General features: G+C 38.5%; 2 protein-coding genes across 3 annotated transcripts; both read left to right on the top strand.

The window, feature by feature from the left end:
- The first annotated feature begins 789 nt into the window (after window positions 1-789).
- Window positions 790-11584, top strand: LOC131300010 (uncharacterized). Of its 2 annotated transcripts, XM_058325634.1 has the most exons (8): window positions 892-1038; window positions 1279-2603; window positions 4325-4742; window positions 6471-6615; window positions 7996-8111; window positions 8192-8270; window positions 9779-10012; window positions 10917-11584. In XM_058325634.1, exons 2-8 carry the CDS (start codon window positions 1415-1417, stop codon window positions 11265-11267), a joined length of 2532 nt encoding a protein of 843 aa, XP_058181617.1. In that variant the 5' UTR covers window positions 892-1038; window positions 1279-1414; the 3' UTR covers window positions 11268-11584. The 2 variants fall into 2 exon arrangements, with proteins under 2 accessions (XP_058181616.1, XP_058181617.1); XM_058325633.1 differs by having other exon boundaries at window positions 790-2603.
- Window positions 11585-13753: 2169 nt separating this feature from the next.
- Window positions 13754-16096, top strand: LOC131300499 (uncharacterized). Its single transcript, XM_058326377.1, has 2 exons — window positions 13754-14152; window positions 15646-16096. Exons 1-2 carry the CDS (start codon window positions 13925-13927, stop codon window positions 15757-15759), a joined length of 342 nt encoding a protein of 113 aa, XP_058182360.1. The 5' UTR covers window positions 13754-13924; the 3' UTR covers window positions 15760-16096.
- Window positions 16097-17537: the final 1441 nt, after the last annotated feature.

Here is a 17537-nt window from a genome sequence, read left to right on the forward strand (position 1 = left end):
GGGTAATTGTTGTGCAGAAATGAATACAAATGTGGAATGTGAAAATTATTAGTAGAAAAATGCGCTGCAAACCGGATTTGGATAAAAATATTGGATCTTGAGATTAGTAAATGCACTTAAATTACCCCAAAAGACGTGTAAATGACTCTTAACTTTTAATCAGATTAAGTTAATCTTACTAGGTCCTTACGCAATCCTCTTATCCATGAAAAATAATTGGGTGATCTTGGAGCTCTGAAATGTAATGCCATAACGCCTTTCAACTCCACATGTTTTCGTAGGGTTCTAGCCCCACACGGTAGTGAGAGCTTTGGGACATCACGTGAAAGTGTCCTAAAACCATTGAATAATTTCTTCTTAAAAGGAATAACTGCCCTGCTATTAGGCCCAATTTCGCTAACAAAAATAAGTGTATTTATTTTTCAAATAAATTCTTATTTTTTCAATTGAATGTGATGTACTGTGAGAGAATGACTTGAAAATAATTACTTAAAAAATAAAAATCTTAATAGAATTGAGCCTACATATGTAAAATCTGTACCTGCTAGCACATATAGATGTAAAATCTGAAACAAAGTTGGACGTATCGTCAATACCCTTACCGATATCCGATAGAGTTGAATTTTTACAGAAACGCTAAACAAATTATTTAAACAAAATGAGCGGTTCCAAATTTTTTTTTTTTACCCCAAAACGGGTCCAAAATAAGGGAGTGCACATTTTCATTTGTACCATTATCCTTTCTGAAAAAAAATACTATAAATTACTCCTAATCCACATGCACACTCTACCCCTATTATTTTATACATATATAGACAACTAATTACCTAAAACCTAAAATGATTTTTTTTTCTTCTAATTTTTGGTAACCGAAAGATAAAACTGAATTTATCAAACAAAAAGCGCTCTTCTTCCTCTTCTTCTCCTTCCTCACTTGCCACATCTCTCAAGAGCCTCAGATTTCTCTAAACACAGCAAAAAAACACCCCAAAAAAAGAAAAAGAAAATCCTCATGTGCCATCGCTCTAGATTCAGCAGGTATTCTCTAATCTGCGAATCGAATTCCGAGTAAACTGTACAGTTTTTTCTTCTCCATTCTGTGTATATATACATATAGATATATGTAAGTATATGTATATGTATAGAAGCTTGCAGATTCACCTTGCCTTGGATTGCTGTCGCTTTGACTGTACGGACGGCGACAGGTTAGGGTTTGTGAATTGGTTTTTTTTTTTTTTTCATCAAACAGATCTCGACCTCACTGCCAGAAATTCTCAGGTTTAGTTGAAGAAACTGTAATTAGCTGATCAAGGAGCTTTGTTTTCAATGAATTCGTGTTGGTTTTGAACTTGCATGTGTTGTTTGATAGTCTGTTGAGAACTGATATATACAACAAAAGGGGAAAAGAAGTTATATGTATAGGGATAAGGTTGGGCATTTAGGGATGGTGTCTGGGAATGAACGCGTGGAGTCCATTTTTAATCCGTTTCAACTAGTTAAGGACGTGTTTACGCCGCTTGAGTCTGGTATAAAGAAGGCGGCGAAAGACATTGAGCGTTGTTGGCCAGGTTCGAAGAATGGGGGTAGTAATAGCCTTGAAGTGGTTACGGCACAGTTGACTGGGGTTGGGGTTAGTAATGGGAATAAGGTTCGGGTCTCGTCTGCAAAGGAAAAGAGTTGTCAATGTGTGGTGGGTGATGAGAGAAAGAAGGGTTTGTCGATAAAGGTTCCCATTAAGGCGTTCTTGGGTATCTTTACGCAAGATTGTGGGGGTCACGGACATAAGAGTGACACATCGAACAAAGGGTTGAAAGAGGAAGTTGTTGATGTGGATGGGACTTGCCCGAAATGCTTTCAGTTTGCGGTAACGTGGTCGTTGCTGCTTAATGGCTTTGTTCAGGCTTTTCCGGTTTCCTTTAAAGCTGGTAAAAAGCCGGTTGGAAAAACGGTTGGTGAGGACAATTGTGCGGATACATATGCACATGCGTCCAAACCGAGGGTTTTGCATGTCGTGAAGCGAAAGGAAACAAAGGGTCATTTTGATGCTACTTGTCGGAAGGAGGATTTAAAACTTAAAGAAGGAAATATTTTGTCGATTGAATGCTTTATAGGTTTCGTATGCGATCAATTAACTCAAAATCTTGAGAAGTTCGATTTGGGCATTCAAGAAAGTTTATGCAAGAGTAGTGTTTCACCTCTCACTCCTCACCCTACCAATCAAGTCAATCATTTGAGGACAGTCACGAGTATTTTGGAAGGTAAAAAGGCAGATGTAGATTGGTTTTTGAGAAATTTGGGGTTTGCCAGGGTGGGAGGTGTTCCATCGAGTATTGTGGAAGCGACTTCTGTTAATGAGGAGGGTGATGATAGTGCCGCTGCTAGCAACAAGGCAGAAAGTGGGCCTAGTTCTGCACAGAAGCTGGCCAATGGATTGCTTAGTATTCCTTTGTCAAATGTTGAGCGATTAAGATCTACTCTGTCAACTGTGTCATTGACAGAGCTAATTGAGCTTGTACCCTATTTAGGGCGACATTCCAAAGATTATCCTGACAAGAAGAAGCTATTCTCTGTCCAGGATTTCTTCAGATACACAGAATCCGAAGGTATGTTTCTCAAATAGCTTTTCCTTAAATTTTATTATTGCAACGGATCACATTGAGTAGGAAACCTTTGTTATGTAATATGCTTTAAGAGTTAAAGTGCAATTTTCTTCTGTTGTGTGGTTACCTTCACAGATAATCACAAACTGCATTAGTCCTGCCACAATTGAATGTGGACAAGATTTTGTGATGTAACGAGACAAAATTTATTGGTGCCAGCTAAGTGTTTCCATTCATTTGTATAATGCGAATTCCCGACATATTTTATTGTGCCTAATATTCTATAGTTGCCATGTTGTTGTTGCAAACTGGCTTCCTGTTCCAGGTTTTTTAATTTTGTTAACTGGCTAATTCTGGAAAAACCAGTTCCAGGTAATATCAAAAGACGTTAATTTTTCTTGGGTTGGGGTTTTGGGTTGTGGGGTTCGTACAAGTTCCAATGGATATTCCTCTCCATTTACCAAATCAACGAGGTCTTTGGGTAGCCAAAGAGTAGGAGAAGCAGGAAAGTGGAAGAAGAACTTATGGCTTACTTATCGTGGACTTAAGCCATCAAAGTCACATCTACAGGAAGTCATGGCTCTCTTTTAACAGCCTGCAGGAAGTTAAAGGAATGAAATTTCAACAAATTTAGAGTGGTTGTGACCTCATGTGGTCGTGTACTGTACTGTACTGTAGATATGATGGTGGCTGAATGTAATTTCTCTTTAGCATGTACTGATGGCGTATGAAATCCTGGAATCTGAATTTTTTTGTGCTGTCAATGCAAATAGTTTTATGGTGCTTTTATCCTGCTAAGTTTTCTCAGTATAGTCATTTATGAGGATTTCTGAGATAACAGAGATATTTCAGTCATGTCTTTAGATGATATCCCTCCGTCCCGCTTCTCTCAGAATAGTCATTTATGGGGTTTTCGAGCATTTGTGATTTCAAGAGTTAGGGGGCAACCGAGTGTGTGATGCAGAGTAGGGATTTGCTGGAGGGTTGTCCAAGTTATTTGTTTCGATTTTCGGATGGGGCAATTTTTCTCCTTGTTTACTTCTTATTCCTTTGCCTTTCTTTGTACAAGGTGATGCCATCTTGGCTCTTTCTTCAATACAATTTGTTAATTTATCAAAGAAGGAATAATATCTCTTTAATGTAACTCTCAGTTACCAAAAGAAAATAAAGAACTAGATCTTTAGACCTTTGGCTCCTATGACAATTATTGAAATTTTGGGATCTTGTTGATGACCAATATAATATTTATGGAACCACTCTAAACTCCATGGCAGCAATTTTTGTCCACATTTTTGAACAGAAACATTTCTTTTGCAAGAAAGTACACCCAAACTAGAACTTGTAGCCAATGAATCTCAAATAAAATACTAAATTAGACATGATTGCAACCAAAATTTGATGACATTGTTCCTAAGAAATCCACGTATGAGAGTGCAAGTGTGCACCCTTTTTTCTTGAAGTAACTAAATCAGAAATTAAGGTGAGGAGGCTGGAAGGCATCGATAACATTGGGAAGTTTTCGCCGATAAAAAAAAAGCATTGGAAAGTTTGCCTCTATTTCGTTCTTTCTTCTCACAAAGACTCCCTTGTTGGTACATCTATTTCACTTTAACATGTCCTTTGCTAGTACTCTGAAGTGGGAAAAAAAAAGAGTAGTGATGTTTTTGTTTGGTTCTAGTTTTTGAAGGTTTATGCTGCCCTATCTAAATCTTGCAATTATACAGGAAGGAGGTTCTTTGAGGAGCTGGACAGGGATGGCGATGGTCAAGTTACGCTGGAAGATCTTGAAATTGCTATGAGAAAGAGAAAACTGCCACATAGATATGCACGTGAATTTATGAGCCGTACAAGACGTCACTTATTTTCAAAATCTTTCGGTTGGAAACAATTCTTGACCTTGATGGAACAAAAGGAAGCAACCATTCTACGAGCTTATACTTCTCTCTGTTTGAGCAAGTCTGGGACTCTACAAAAGAGTGAAATCTTGGCGTCACTGGAAAATGCAGGACTTCCAGCAAATGAGGATAATGCTGTCGCCATGATGAGGTTCCTGAATGCAGACACAGAAGAATCTATTTCTTATGGACATTTCCGGAATTTCATGGTTCTACTTCCATCTGATCGACTTCAAGAAGATCCCAGGTGACATATTTGTTGTTCTTTCAAATAGGATGTTCCAGAATTTCAGATGAACCTCAGAGTGACTTTTTTCGTTTCACGTGGAAGTATGACATTTACAAAAATTTTGTTGGGTGGGGCTCATGTTCAACTTTTTTAGAAGAATGGAAAATTGATTGGAAATTTGGTGTGCATGTTTTTCAAAGATACGATGCTCCTTTTCTGGTTGCTTCAAGATTTTAATTTTATAGTTTTAAATTGATTCGTCGGCCTTTCTTAGAATTAGCGTCATTGATGCCTAATGGATGAGTTATGTAGTCATCCAAGGGGAAGCTATTGTTATTTATTAGCTGTAGAACTAGAATGCCTTCAAATTTTTTCCTAGCTTTTCCATCTTCTCTTGCGTAGGATATCAATAACATTTCTGATAGCAACGGAAAAAAGAAGAAGAAGCTCCTTTCTTATCATTTTATGAGCTTATATAAAAAACGTTATGGTGTCAATGTCTCAGACAATTTGTATGCACCCACAAAAAATCAAACTCAAAGTTTTCATTTATTAAAGTCTATGGGAGAACTATTTGACAACTTATGCATGTCAATATTTTGGATGAATGGAAAACTATTGTTAATGAGAAGTCGGCTGTACATCCAGTGCCTAAGGTTGCAAACCCCACCAAAGTGAGTGACTTCAGACCCATTTCTTGGTGCTTTTGTATATTCTATTCTATTGTTGTGCATTATAGAGATTCAGAGCTGAATATTCTTCAATATCAGTGGTTGATTCCCTTTGGCGTTTATTATTTTGCTTATAGAAGATTTTGAGAAAATCTAGTAAACATGCAAAACTTTTTCTGGAGTTGGTGTATAGGAAACAACATGATAACTCATGTACATAGTAAAACCTATGTTAAATACCCTAATACCCTCTCTAATGCCTTCCGGCTTGAACTCTCTTAGAGCAGCCACATGTGCATATATTCCAAAGATTAGTCTGTTTCCGGTCTTCTCCCGCCCATACTTTGTTGAAGTATCTCTTTGCTCTTGCAGGCATGTCTGAATGAGTACGTTTGCGCTCACGCATGTGTTTCTGTGTGGTGTGAGAGAGAGGCGGTTCCCGTAAATAACTTTGAACGGGAGGTAAAAAAAAACAATAAAGACCTCCATGTTTCTGTGATGCTGGTCAAAGTCCTTGAAGTCATTGAGTCAATCGAAGAGTCTATTTAAGTTTCTAGGTGTCTTTTAAGTTCTCAAGAAGTCTTCCTAGTTTTTAGTAGGCAACTCTATTTATTTTCATTCAGTTCTAGTCTAGAAAATCTAAGTTTATGTTTCCCATGTTTGGAGGGATGGTCCAACAAATGATATATAATCCGTTGATATGAATGAAATCATTAGGGAGTGTGTTTTGAATTAAAATAGCCTTTGGCTTGTGAGAAGTTTATCTTCTTGTTTACTCTTATCTCTTAGGTGGATTCCTTAGAGTGGCGAGTATATCCAGCCCTGTACCCCTTGTTAAGTCCTCGGGTGGTGTCAATCTGCATCCCGTTGGGTTCTTAACTTGATGGTGTGCATCTGTGTTTCCGTGTTTACTTCCCTATGTGTTAGGGAAATTATTTCTGTCTTCTGTGTATTAGGTAATATCCTTATCCATGCTTTCTTTATGGGTTTGCATTTCGGAATATACTTGACCTCAAGAAGGGTTTGTATGCAAGGTTACTCCTAGCTGAGTAATTTAATTTAATAAAACTTGCAGGAGTATCTGGTTTGAAGCTGCTACTGTTGTTGCTGTTGCACCACCTGTGGAATTGCCTGCTAGCAGTGTTCTTAAAGCTGCATTAGCTGGGGGCCTGTCATGTGCGCTGTCTTGTTCGTTGATGCACCCAGTTGATACAGTAAAGGTATACTGAACTTAATACTGTTCTTTTCTCTCTCCCTCCACCAGCACCACCCAAGGGTGAATTTTCCATCCCTATACTTGTGTAATCATGTCCTCAGGTCTCCTACTCATATCTTGAGTCGCATAGTTCGTTGATGTGTCCTTAAAAGTGAAATGTGTGATGCTAGCCCCAACGGTCAACCTATAATCAATGCGAGAATGCATGTTGTTGTTACTCACTTACTCTTATTATTGATAGATTTTTACTATAGCATGATATGCATTATTGGGTCCATCTCCTAACAGCTTAAGCTTTTGGGACAATAGCTTTCTTAAAATGGTATCAGAGCTTAGGTTGTGAGAGGTCTTGAGTTTAAGTCTCTCCATTTCATTTGATCCCCATTTTGCATTATGATTCTCCTTTGCATTCTTTCGCAATATTGTATGGATGTTTGCATCTTCACACATAAGATAGGGTTACTGCCTTGCCGGTGAGTAAGGGTGTTAAATAGCATTATATATGTTGTTGGGCCTATTTTCTTACAGCTTAAGCTTTTGGGACAATTGGTATCTTAAAAATGATTATTGTTATAGATATCATTTTGAGTTTGTAAGTATATAGAAGAGCATCAAAGAGGAAACAACCCTTGGACATGAATGTGGGACAATGCACTTTCATGACTTATTAATCATTTTAATCGTTTGCTTCACTGATGCAATCACAAAATTTTCAGATGGAAGCCACAGATGATATTGCCGTTCTGAATAATCCTTGACTTAGTGCACGTCTAATATTCATAATGTACTCGTGAAACTGTGGTAGGGAGAAAGGTCTCATTATATGATGTATTGATTAGGACATTAAAATCAAATTAACACATTTTTGTGGAGGAAAAAAAATATTGTTTCTGTAGAATTGTAGCGTGGCAGACATACATAATATTGATGGAGGATCTTTCTTCTGTATGAAGTTGACCTGCCAAAGTTCTATGCCAGGTTTATTTGTCGTAGGATTTCATCTCGTTCTCTCTTCTCTTATGCAATTAAGAGAAATAGACATTCGCCGATATATGTGTAGATTTTATGTTTTTCCGAAGAAGCCTAGTAGTGAAGAAACTTTGAATAAATGAGATACAATAAATTGTGCTGATCACTAGCAATTCCTCTGTAGTCTCTGCTTACTGGGGGAATCAAACTATTCCGCATAAGCTTGATGACATTTGAGTTAGTCGTAGGAGAGGACTGTAGTGGTAATGATAAAGACAAAAACCATGAAGAGCATATGTAAATATCTAAAAACTTCAAACAAGTTGAAAAGATGTTTTGCAAAGTTGGTCTTGTATAGCATTGTTTCTTCTCCGGTCTTCCACTCAGACATTGAGAAAATTTTAATGGTTCCTAGACTCGAGTACAAGCATCAACACTTACCTTTCCTGAGATTATTTCAAAGCTACCAGAGATAGGAGCCCAGGGGTTGTACAGAGGCTCCATCCCAGCAATTCTTGGACAGTTTTCGAGGTCAGTATTTTCCCCCTTTATTTGGTTTGGCTTAGTACTAATCTTTCTTCCCTGGCTAATATGTTCTTCTGACATGCCAGCCATGGCTTGCGAACTGGAATTTATGAAGCAAGTAAGCTTGTGATACTAAATTTTGCTCCAGACGTTCCAGACATACAGGTACTTCCTATTGTAGTATTGTTTTGGTGGCTCTTTTATGGATTGCATTCTTTCTCTTTTGCCAATTTTTATTTTCATTGTAGAGCTCTCTCTCTCTCTCTCTCTGCTTGTGGTTGTGGTCACTCTTTGAATACGCAATGAAATTTCAATATGCCATAATCTGTTGCTCCTAATGTTGAGGCTGGATATGTGATCTCCTTGTGTAGCCAGTGTCGTCAGTCACCGAGGCAGGAATTTGCCAAAGAGGTGGAGCGGATGCAAAATTGTTTAGAATTTGGAGGGACTATGGTATTATAACTTATTTGGAAGGGGCTAAAGTAAAATGATAAATATTTTGAAGGGCCAAAACAAAAATTTATTCTAAATACCGAAAAATGCATGGGGAGAATGAGATCAAATAGTTTGGGGGCCATAGCCCGTCTGCCGCCACTGGGGTACCTGTGTCTACCACTTTTTGTCATAGAAATTACTTCTGATGAAGCACCAGATTCTTACTTTACCTATGTCCTTTCTGTCTCCAAGTTCTTCTAAATGGATATTGTGAGGGCATCTGACGTTCCTTCTCCGATGCACCTTGGCCATCTATTTGGTCCTTTTATCCCGTTTTTAGTTCCTTAACCATTACTTCCCCCTATCGTAGTCTTGGATTTTTGGATGTCCCAAAATACTTGTCCATCTTGACGAGTCAAAGAGGAAAATGGGATACATTTCCTTTTTTGTCCTTGCTCTTTTGAAGTGGAATAATAACTCCCTATTTTCAAAATAAAGGGCAACTTTGAAAACCTGTTATTTTGAAATGTAATGATGTTGTCACCCTAAATAGTTGGATTTCCAGAGGGACTAAAATTATAGGATGGAGGGAGTACTATTTTGTTTAGAGTTTATTTTTGGTACAAGCTTAGTATTTTTCTCAAGCCTTTTCCATGTCAATCTTGCAGTCTCCTTTGACTTTGTTCAATACTGCATCTCTGTTAGGCACCCGCCACTCAGGTAGAGCATAGGTATGCTTGCCAGTGTTGTCTCAACATCTTTCCTCACCTGATTATGCTGGTTGCATGCAGCCACCTACCCTAAAGCACATCTTTATGACAAGCTTTTCTATATTTCTAATTCATGTGGATGCCTTTATTATTTCCAGTTAGTAGCAATAATTTTGTGAAGGAACTCATATGTTTTTGAGTAGTTGTTGTGTCCTCATTTCCATAAAATCTTTTCTTCATAGAAAGTAGATCGGTAATGTAAATCCAACCTTTTGCATTTCACCTTTATTATTAGCTGTTCACACAGACTTTGGGAATGGTACTTGCACTATCACATGCTGCTTGTGCATTCCTGGTTTATGATTATCACGGGAAGGGTCCATGTGTGGCACATCACAAATCAAATTTGAAGTATAGTACCTCACATTGGTTGCTAGATGTAACTTTGAACAGGGATATGTATGAGTTTTCAACATTGATAGAGGTTTGAAGCAGTGTAGGAATTACTTTCTATTTCCTGTTACGTAGGTTCAATCCGTATCATCATTTTGTAGCACTTTCCTGGGGACAGCAGTGCGGATCCCATGTGAGGTTTTGAAACAAAGGCTACAGGCTGGCATTTTTGACAATGTGGGGCAGGCAATTGCTGAGACTTGGAAACAAGATGGTCTTAAAGGTTTTTTCAGGGGAACTGGTGCCACTCTCTTTCGGGAGGTTCCATTCTATGTTGCAGGCATGGGGCTCTATGCTGAATCCAAAAAGGTATGGAGTCGACATAAGAGCATTGTAGTACTTCCAACCTTTACGTTTGATTATTAGCATCTTATACATCTACTTATGTGGTGTTCATGGGTACTGACTAACATGCACACTCAAATCAAAATTGAGGATGACCAAAAAATAGGATAGGTCAGAGGCGACGCCAGCGCAAGTGGCCTGTGGGTTCAAAGCCAAGTTGTTGGTTATCATGGAACTAAATAGTTTACCAACTGTTGCAAGGACGATTTTTGCCATCATCATTGGTTGGGCACAAACAATTAGTTTTGTTGTACAATGGAGGACCCACTAGGTATTAGACCGCAGTGGCAGTTACCTAAGCAGCACTGCTGATGTCTGATGGGAAGGCAAGGAATAGTCATTCCATAGTCATGCATCACAATTGTGTGTCAAATGCTTGTTTCTCAAGTGTTACAATAGGTTAGTTGTCAATTCATCTAGAGGCCAATTATGTACTATTGTACGTAGACAAACTCAACCTAATTATACCTCAATAAAGTAATTATACCTTTTCTGTGTTTTACCAGAGGCTTTGTAGGTGATTGGTTATTCGTCTCTGCCTTGATGGTGAATAGTGTCTAGCTCCACCCTCTCCAAGCTCTCTGCAAGATAAGTAAAAGCGCCTATTGGTCAGAATTCGGGCTGGTGGGCACTCCAATGCCTAAGTTAATCCCTCTTTTAGGGATAAGTAGTCTACAGCTGAGACTGAGAGTATAGTGTGCCTTTTGGGTTTTGTCACTTACTTTGTATAGAGAGTGTAATTGGACCACCTGTGTCTGGTATGTGCCCCATGACTTCATTCATAACCATTTTCCAAAGGACGTCATGCATGAAGTAGCTTAAATGAAGGGTATGTGCCGCATTGATATCCTGTTTTGTGCTGTTTTAGGCTGCCCAACACCTTTTGGGACGGGAGCTGGAGCCCTGGGAGACGATTTCTGTTGGGGCTCTATCCGGTGGACTAACTGCTGTCATTACAACACCCTTCGACGTTTTGAAGACCAGAATGATGACTGCTCCAGGTGGACGCCAAGTGTCAATGTCACTGGTGGCCATTTCTATTCTCCGTCGCGAGGGTCCCCTGGGATTGTTCAAAGGAGCTGTGCCCAGGTTTTTCTGGATCGCGCCGTTGGGTGCCATGAATTTTGCCGGTTATGAGCTTGCTAAGAAAGCCATGGAGAAGAACAAGGAGCAAAATGTAGAGCAGATATCTGAAAAGAAGTTAGCCAGTTCTGCATAAGTTCTCTTTTTGGGTAAAATGATAAGGGTTATCTCGGATTTTTTTTTTTTTTCAAATCATAGCATGAGAATGCTGCCAGAAATTTTGAACTTTTTCCGAATTTTGGTAGCTCATTTGCTTCTAATTTTATCTGTCGACGTCTCTCCGCTTTCCTTTTCAGACAAAGCAATCTCTTTCTTCTTTAGTTGTTTTGACTTGTGAATTGGCTGTAAAGGCATGCACATATGTTCCTGGTTTAGTTTTGTATTGCGTTTTGTATAGCCAATGTACAGCTTCTAGTCGTATTTCCTTATACTAGCATGAACTTTCAATTCTAAGTGCAGTGATCTTCTCTTCTGGAACCAATCTTGTAGCAAACGTGATTTGGACGTGTAGCCGTTGACAACAGATTGACGAAAAACAACTTATTTAGTCGGTCCAATCGAATGGAACACAGAGATTTAGTTTGTCTTCGTAATGTGTCTATTTGCTTGAATATGGTTAGGAGTTCGTAGGAAAACCTGTTCGGTTCGGTGCAGTACATGTCCGAAGGAGGAGCCGAAGAATGATAGTATGAAAATGATCTTTAAAACCCGTCCTCTCCGAAACGAGTCGAGTGGAATCTGGTAGGATTGACTAGAGGCATTTTAACTTGTGTTCGAGCTTAATTGTTCATTATTCTACGTCGATGTTAGTTTTGTTTGAGCAGAGCTTTAGAGCATCTCCAGTCTTCATTCATATTTTTCCTCAAATTTGAGTTAAATTTTGGGTAGACACATCTCCAACTATCAAACTAAATTTTACACATCTCCCTCTTTCTCTCTCTCTCTAACTAGCCGTTAGAGAAATGGGTCAAGGCAAAAGTTGTCTCAGATTTGGGCAAAAAAATGGGTAAAATCCAAAATGGGGAAGGGTTTGAGTCAAAGATTGGAGAGAGATTTTTGTAATTTTTGTCCTATTTTTAAATTTGAGTCTTAAAATGGGTCAAGGCTAGAGATGCTCTTAGTGTGATAATAGTACTTAGAATTTGTTTTCTTTCTCTTAGATAAAACAAACTTACTTTAGACTGTATTCGAACATGATTACGGTATGCTGATCACTTATAAAAAAGAATTTGTTTTCTTTGGAAAATACAGTGGAGAAAAAAAGAAAATAAAAGAAGAAGGTTCATTTCCTATAGACGATGTTTTCCATCATTTTTAGTGTTATGTTTGGAAAATATAAAGCATCTGCATACGAATCTCTATATTTTGGGCCAAATTACACCGTAAAAAGTTATTTTATTACTTTAGCTACTCATTTTAAAAATGTTTTCTACGTCAGATTCTCTATATAAAAAATATCCCATCTTTAGGCTCTTTATTCTTAAAAATATTGTTTCTTTATTCTTAAAAAAAAAAAAAGAAGAAGCAAAACTTAACCCATCTTTTTCTCTCTCTAACTTTACTCCTCTCTCTCTCTCTCTCTCTCACTTTAGGCTTTGTTTGGAACACGTGGAAAAGAAAATAAAATAAAATGAGAGAAAAATGAGAGGAAAAAAGAAGGGAAAATTTACTATTCTCAAAATTTAAAATTGTTATTTTCTTCTCTTTCTCTCCTAACCAAATAATAGGAGGGAATTTTTTTTAATTTTCCTTTATTTTCCTTTTCTTTCCTTAAGTTCCAATAGAGCTTACTCTCTTCCCCACATATCCACTTAACTTGACACTTCACCAGCAATTAGCAAACCAAACCACTTCATCAAGCTCCTCTCCATTGATCAACCCCCAAGCCCCTCTCTACCGATCAACTCCGAGCCACCGCGGTCGCCTCCCAAGAAGAAGCCTTTGTCATTGTTTTCGGAGCCCTGAAACCGACCCGACCCACTAGTATTCTCAAGGTCTCGTCGGCGCTCCGGCAGTTCCTCTGCCTCTCGCACCGACGCAGTCAAAAAGAACAATAGAATAATAAATAACCCATGAAGAGTCCCTCGTGTGTTTCAACGAGGGACTGTAGCTCCGGCTATTCTTATGTTTATTCTAACGAGGCTGGTAAACCTAAGTTTTGAGAGTTTTTTTTGAGTTTTGCTTGTTACTATAGTTTTCAGGGTCGAGTAGCGACTTTGATGAGGATGCTCTAACTGGATATTAGTTTCACTTCCTCTATCGTCAGTGAAAATTAGCTAAATTAGCAAGGACAAATACTGCTAATTATTCCATAAAAAGAGTTGGGCTTTTTAATCCACAAAGCGTCAACTAAGCCTTTCTTTCCGACCAGGAATCGCAAAGGATTGATTGGAGTAGAGTGCAGTTGGTGACTCCCTTAAAATTCCATGCACATGGGCAAGATCAAGAGCGGAAGTACACCCACCATGGTCTATTTTAGAAAACTCCCCTAAGAAAATTATAAATATTTAGTTTTTACCGGTAAAGGAGTCAGAATTTTAATCTAAAAGAGACCAGCTTAATATATATATTTTTTATCAAAATCGTATATTTATTATATCATAAAGTGTTTGCTTTCTAACGCATTAAATTCCCGTAAGAACATACGCCCAAGTTCTATACTGTAAAGTAGATTAAGATTAAGGAAAGAAAAAAAAATCAAAAAAAAGAATGAATTGAAACCCAATTTCCGGTATGGTACCGATATAGAGTGTATGTATAGGCTGAAACCAAGGAATCGAAGCAGGGTCTGAAATGGGTTCTTCAGCTGAAGCTCTGCAATCTGCCACGAAGGTGTATCGTCATCTCCTGAAAGCCGTCAAGAAACACGTTGGCAAAGAAGATCACAAGTCTCACTTCGTCGATTTCATATCCCGAGAGTTCCGAAAGAGCCCTCAACAGCCGGACCTCTCGGCAATTCGGCAGAAAATAAAGATCGCCAACGATTACACTTACCTCCTGAACAGCGTCCACCATCACCAGGTAACGCCTCCCTTCTGTACACCCACAAAAATATACCAAAAACCGATTTTTGTTTTTGTATCTTTATGTGTGAGATGTCCCAATTTGATCTTTAGCTTCATCTGGGTTTCTTCTTCTGGAAATCATAGAGAATCTTGTTATATAAAGTAGTTTACAAGCTAATTTTGGTCTAATCTGCCTAATTTGCTCGTGTCAATCCCAAAGGGTTTGGCGATGTGGGCATGAGAAAGCAGTAAGTGCTAGTCCTCCATGAGCTCGCATGTTTGAAACCCACATGGGCCAAAATTTCCAACCTTGAGACCACTAGAGGATTTGTCCTGTCGTTAGCTTCATGGAGTCGAGGTGCGCTAGCTGGCTTGGACATCAGGTTATGATAACCAAAACAAAAAATTGCACTTGCGTATCCTTTGGCAAATTAAGTCATAAGTTGGAAACTGTTGGTTTTAAGTTTGTGGGTTTTTTTCTTTCCTTGAAATCGTGGTGATTTTTTTGAAACTGAAAACAAGTTTACAAGCTAATTTTGGTCTTATCTTCTCAATTTGCACTTGTGTCGCCTTTGGCACATGGAGTCACAAATTAGAAATTGTTGATTTGGTATGTTTTGTAGGATCCATTTATAAGAGCTAAAGCTATTGGCAAATCCTTGTTTCTGACATGGTATAGGAGCTCTAGTTCCAGGAGTGTAAATCTTGTTAATCGTGTCACGCATGAGAGAGAATGTTAGTGTGATATATGTTGTTAAGCCTTTTTTCTAACGAATTGAGATAGTGACCCAGTATGGCGCGTGGATATATAAACCAAACTATGTTAGTTTGGGGGAGATTATTTAGTGCCCCACGCCTCTCTTCTACCACACATTCCTGTGGGACCCATACCTTTAGTCTTGGGTCCCACATGAATGTTTGTTGAGGGAGAGGCCTGGGACACCACGTGGCAGGCTCTGATTTTTTCCTTTTTTCGTTTGGGTGTTTGAAACCATTCTGTAACAGCTTATGCTGCCACCACTTGTCTTGCATGGAGAGGCAATGATAAGAACAGATACCAAAATGCACAATAGCACTGATGCTCAATAGTAGAATAACATGATTTGATACTATGCTGGACCATCAATTCCCAAGAGCTTTTTAAGGAAATGAGTCAAACAATGAATTTCAAGCTAGTAGAGTACAAGGAGCTTTATTTCCAGTTAAGTTCGCTGATCCAATCAGAAAATCCATGGGTTTATAATCTTCAAAGCACATTTTGGAGGGCTTGCAAAGCGAATCCCTGCTTTCTGAAGGCATAGACTTGGTTTTGTTATAGGTCTAGGGCATCTTTTCATTTCAAGGTAGGTTGATATTGTTTGGTTTGTCATTCCCGAGAGAAGAATCAGAACAAAATGAATCCTCTTTGTTCGATCAGTAGTTCCATGTTTTTAGTAGAGGAAACTACTTTCTAAAATTATGTATAGTTCCATGTTTATTTTTAATTGAATGACCTCCGGGTTTGTGCAGGACTTGTTGTTTTCTTACAACATTGCTGTGGACAGATCGGAGGAAATGAAAAAAGTACTTGGAAAATCTGCTGCAAGTGTGGGTCTTCAACTTCCAGAAGCTTATCAGCCTTGATTTTGTTGGCAAGTTTCGTGTCCTTTCCCTTGTTCTTTTGTTTGAGAACTTCTTTCCTTTGAGCTAAATAAAAATGTAACTTCTGCCCATTCGGTTGTCCTATTCCACCTTTGCAGGGATGGGAATAGACCAAACCCTTGTCCTTCCCGCCGTGATGGTTAAGGACTTAAGGTTCTTGTTGTATTAGGAGGGGCAGTTTTGGGCTGTTGGCACCTCCCAGCGTTCAATCATTGTCAATTGTAATTTCTAAGCTGTTGCTGTTTTGAAGTAGCAAGATTGGACAAAAAAGACTACTTTGTGGTTACAGAAGTACCTAACTCATTATCATTTAGCTGTACACCCTCCATGCTGTCCTGGCGAGTTTTTTGTCCATTGACGTACACTATAATCTTGATTCTCGCTCTATTGCAAATCATATTTGAGTACCTTACAGTTTTAAGGTTTCGTGTAGTTAACTTAATGCTGATCTCGTTCCAGAGATAACAATTTGTTTTTCTAAGTTCACTATGAACTTTCTGTATCCTACATTTGTTTTTCATGGCTGCAAACACCATATTGAACTCTTTTTAAAATTTTTTTGAGCCTCACCTAGGTACAGCTCTCTTGAGCTTACTCTTCTTGAATGATGTATTGGCTCTTGGAATGCATACTAGGAGATATACCCAACAGTTTGGTGTAAGTCTTCATGATTTGGATCTCTTCCACATGATCTTACATGACTAGCCTACAAATAGAAGCACCCTTGATGACATTTTGTGACTTAGACTCCCTGCTTTCCAGCTACTATTAGATATTTGTTGCTCAGGTTGATAGTTTCTTGGTCTCTATTACACTTGCTTAACTTCCTCTATGCTTCTGAAATTGAGACCATAATAGCCGTCCAGAGAAGTAGTAAGCTAGATAAGCCTGTTCTTCAGGAGGCATTCCCATATCCAGTCTAATTGAATCTTTTTGATGGTATCGAAAACAGTGAAAGTAGACCCCTATACATTTAGCTCTAACGCAGCGATGATGCCAATTGACAAAAGAAGTATGTCATGTCTTTAAGTCTTTGGTATTTAATACATCCGTGTAGAATTTGGGTTCGAAGCTAACAGTGAGTTGATTAAGGCTGGCACCTTTGTGTGATTAGGGTTTGGCCCTCAAGCCTCATGTGCTTCCTTTCTCACACTTTCTCCCTCGCATCCTCAGCATTCTGCATCACTGGGGTAGGTCAAGCTTTTGGAGAAAATCTTTCTTCCTTGTCATTTCAGAATGTTACCACTAATAGGTTTCAAGGACGTAGTAAGCCACATTAACTTTGAGTATGCTAAAATAAGTAGCTATGTAGCCCAGATACGTGCGCGACATGGACACATGATTTCCAAAAAATGGGGACATGATGGGGGGACATGGAAAAATATATTTATTTTCAAACCAACAGAAATATAGTTCTATGTAGAAGCATGAAGGATCAATATGTATGTACATACAAGCATCATATGTCTATCATACTAATCTTTTAACCCAAAATACTTGAATTAACACACATTTACTCCCAAAAAAACCTTTTAAAAAAATTGCATATTTAACCCCTACCGTGTCCCTTTATGTTCTTCCCGTGTCCCCACTTTGTCCCCCTGAAAAAATAAAATTAAATAGGTTTTTTGCGGTGCCCCCAGCATGTCAGACACAGATACAAGTTGCGACGACCTCTAAGAGTGTCGGTACTTCATAGATAAGTAGTTTTGTTGACAATGTTGAATGTTAGTTCTTATGCATTTGGGCAAGACGAGATT

The sequence above is a fragment of the Rhododendron vialii genome, chromosome 9a (genome assembly GCF_030253575.1).
Source record: "Rhododendron vialii isolate Sample 1 chromosome 9a, ASM3025357v1".
NCBI lineage: Eukaryota > Viridiplantae > Streptophyta > Magnoliopsida > Ericales > Ericaceae > Rhododendron > Rhododendron vialii.

Bases quoted from the DNA above. Each gene is read 5' to 3' on its own strand.
- LOC131300499 (XM_058326377.1), top strand. From the start codon at position 13,925: ATGGGTTCTTCAGCTGAAGCTCTGCAATCTGCCACGAAGGTGTATCGT. The intron at 14,153-15,645 runs GTAACGCCTCCC...GGGTTTGTGCAG, and splicing joins ACAGCGTCCACCATCACCAG to GACTTGTTGTTTTCTTACAA.
- LOC131300010 (XM_058325633.1), top strand. From the start codon at position 1,415: ATGTATAGGGATAAGGTTGGGCATTTAGGGATGGTGTCTGGGAATGAA. The intron at 6,616-7,995 runs GTATACTGAACT...AATGGTTCCTAG, and splicing joins ACCCAGTTGATACAGTAAAG to ACTCGAGTACAAGCATCAAC. The intron at 10,013-10,916 runs GTATGGAGTCGA...GTGCTGTTTTAG, and splicing joins TCTATGCTGAATCCAAAAAG to GCTGCCCAACACCTTTTGGG.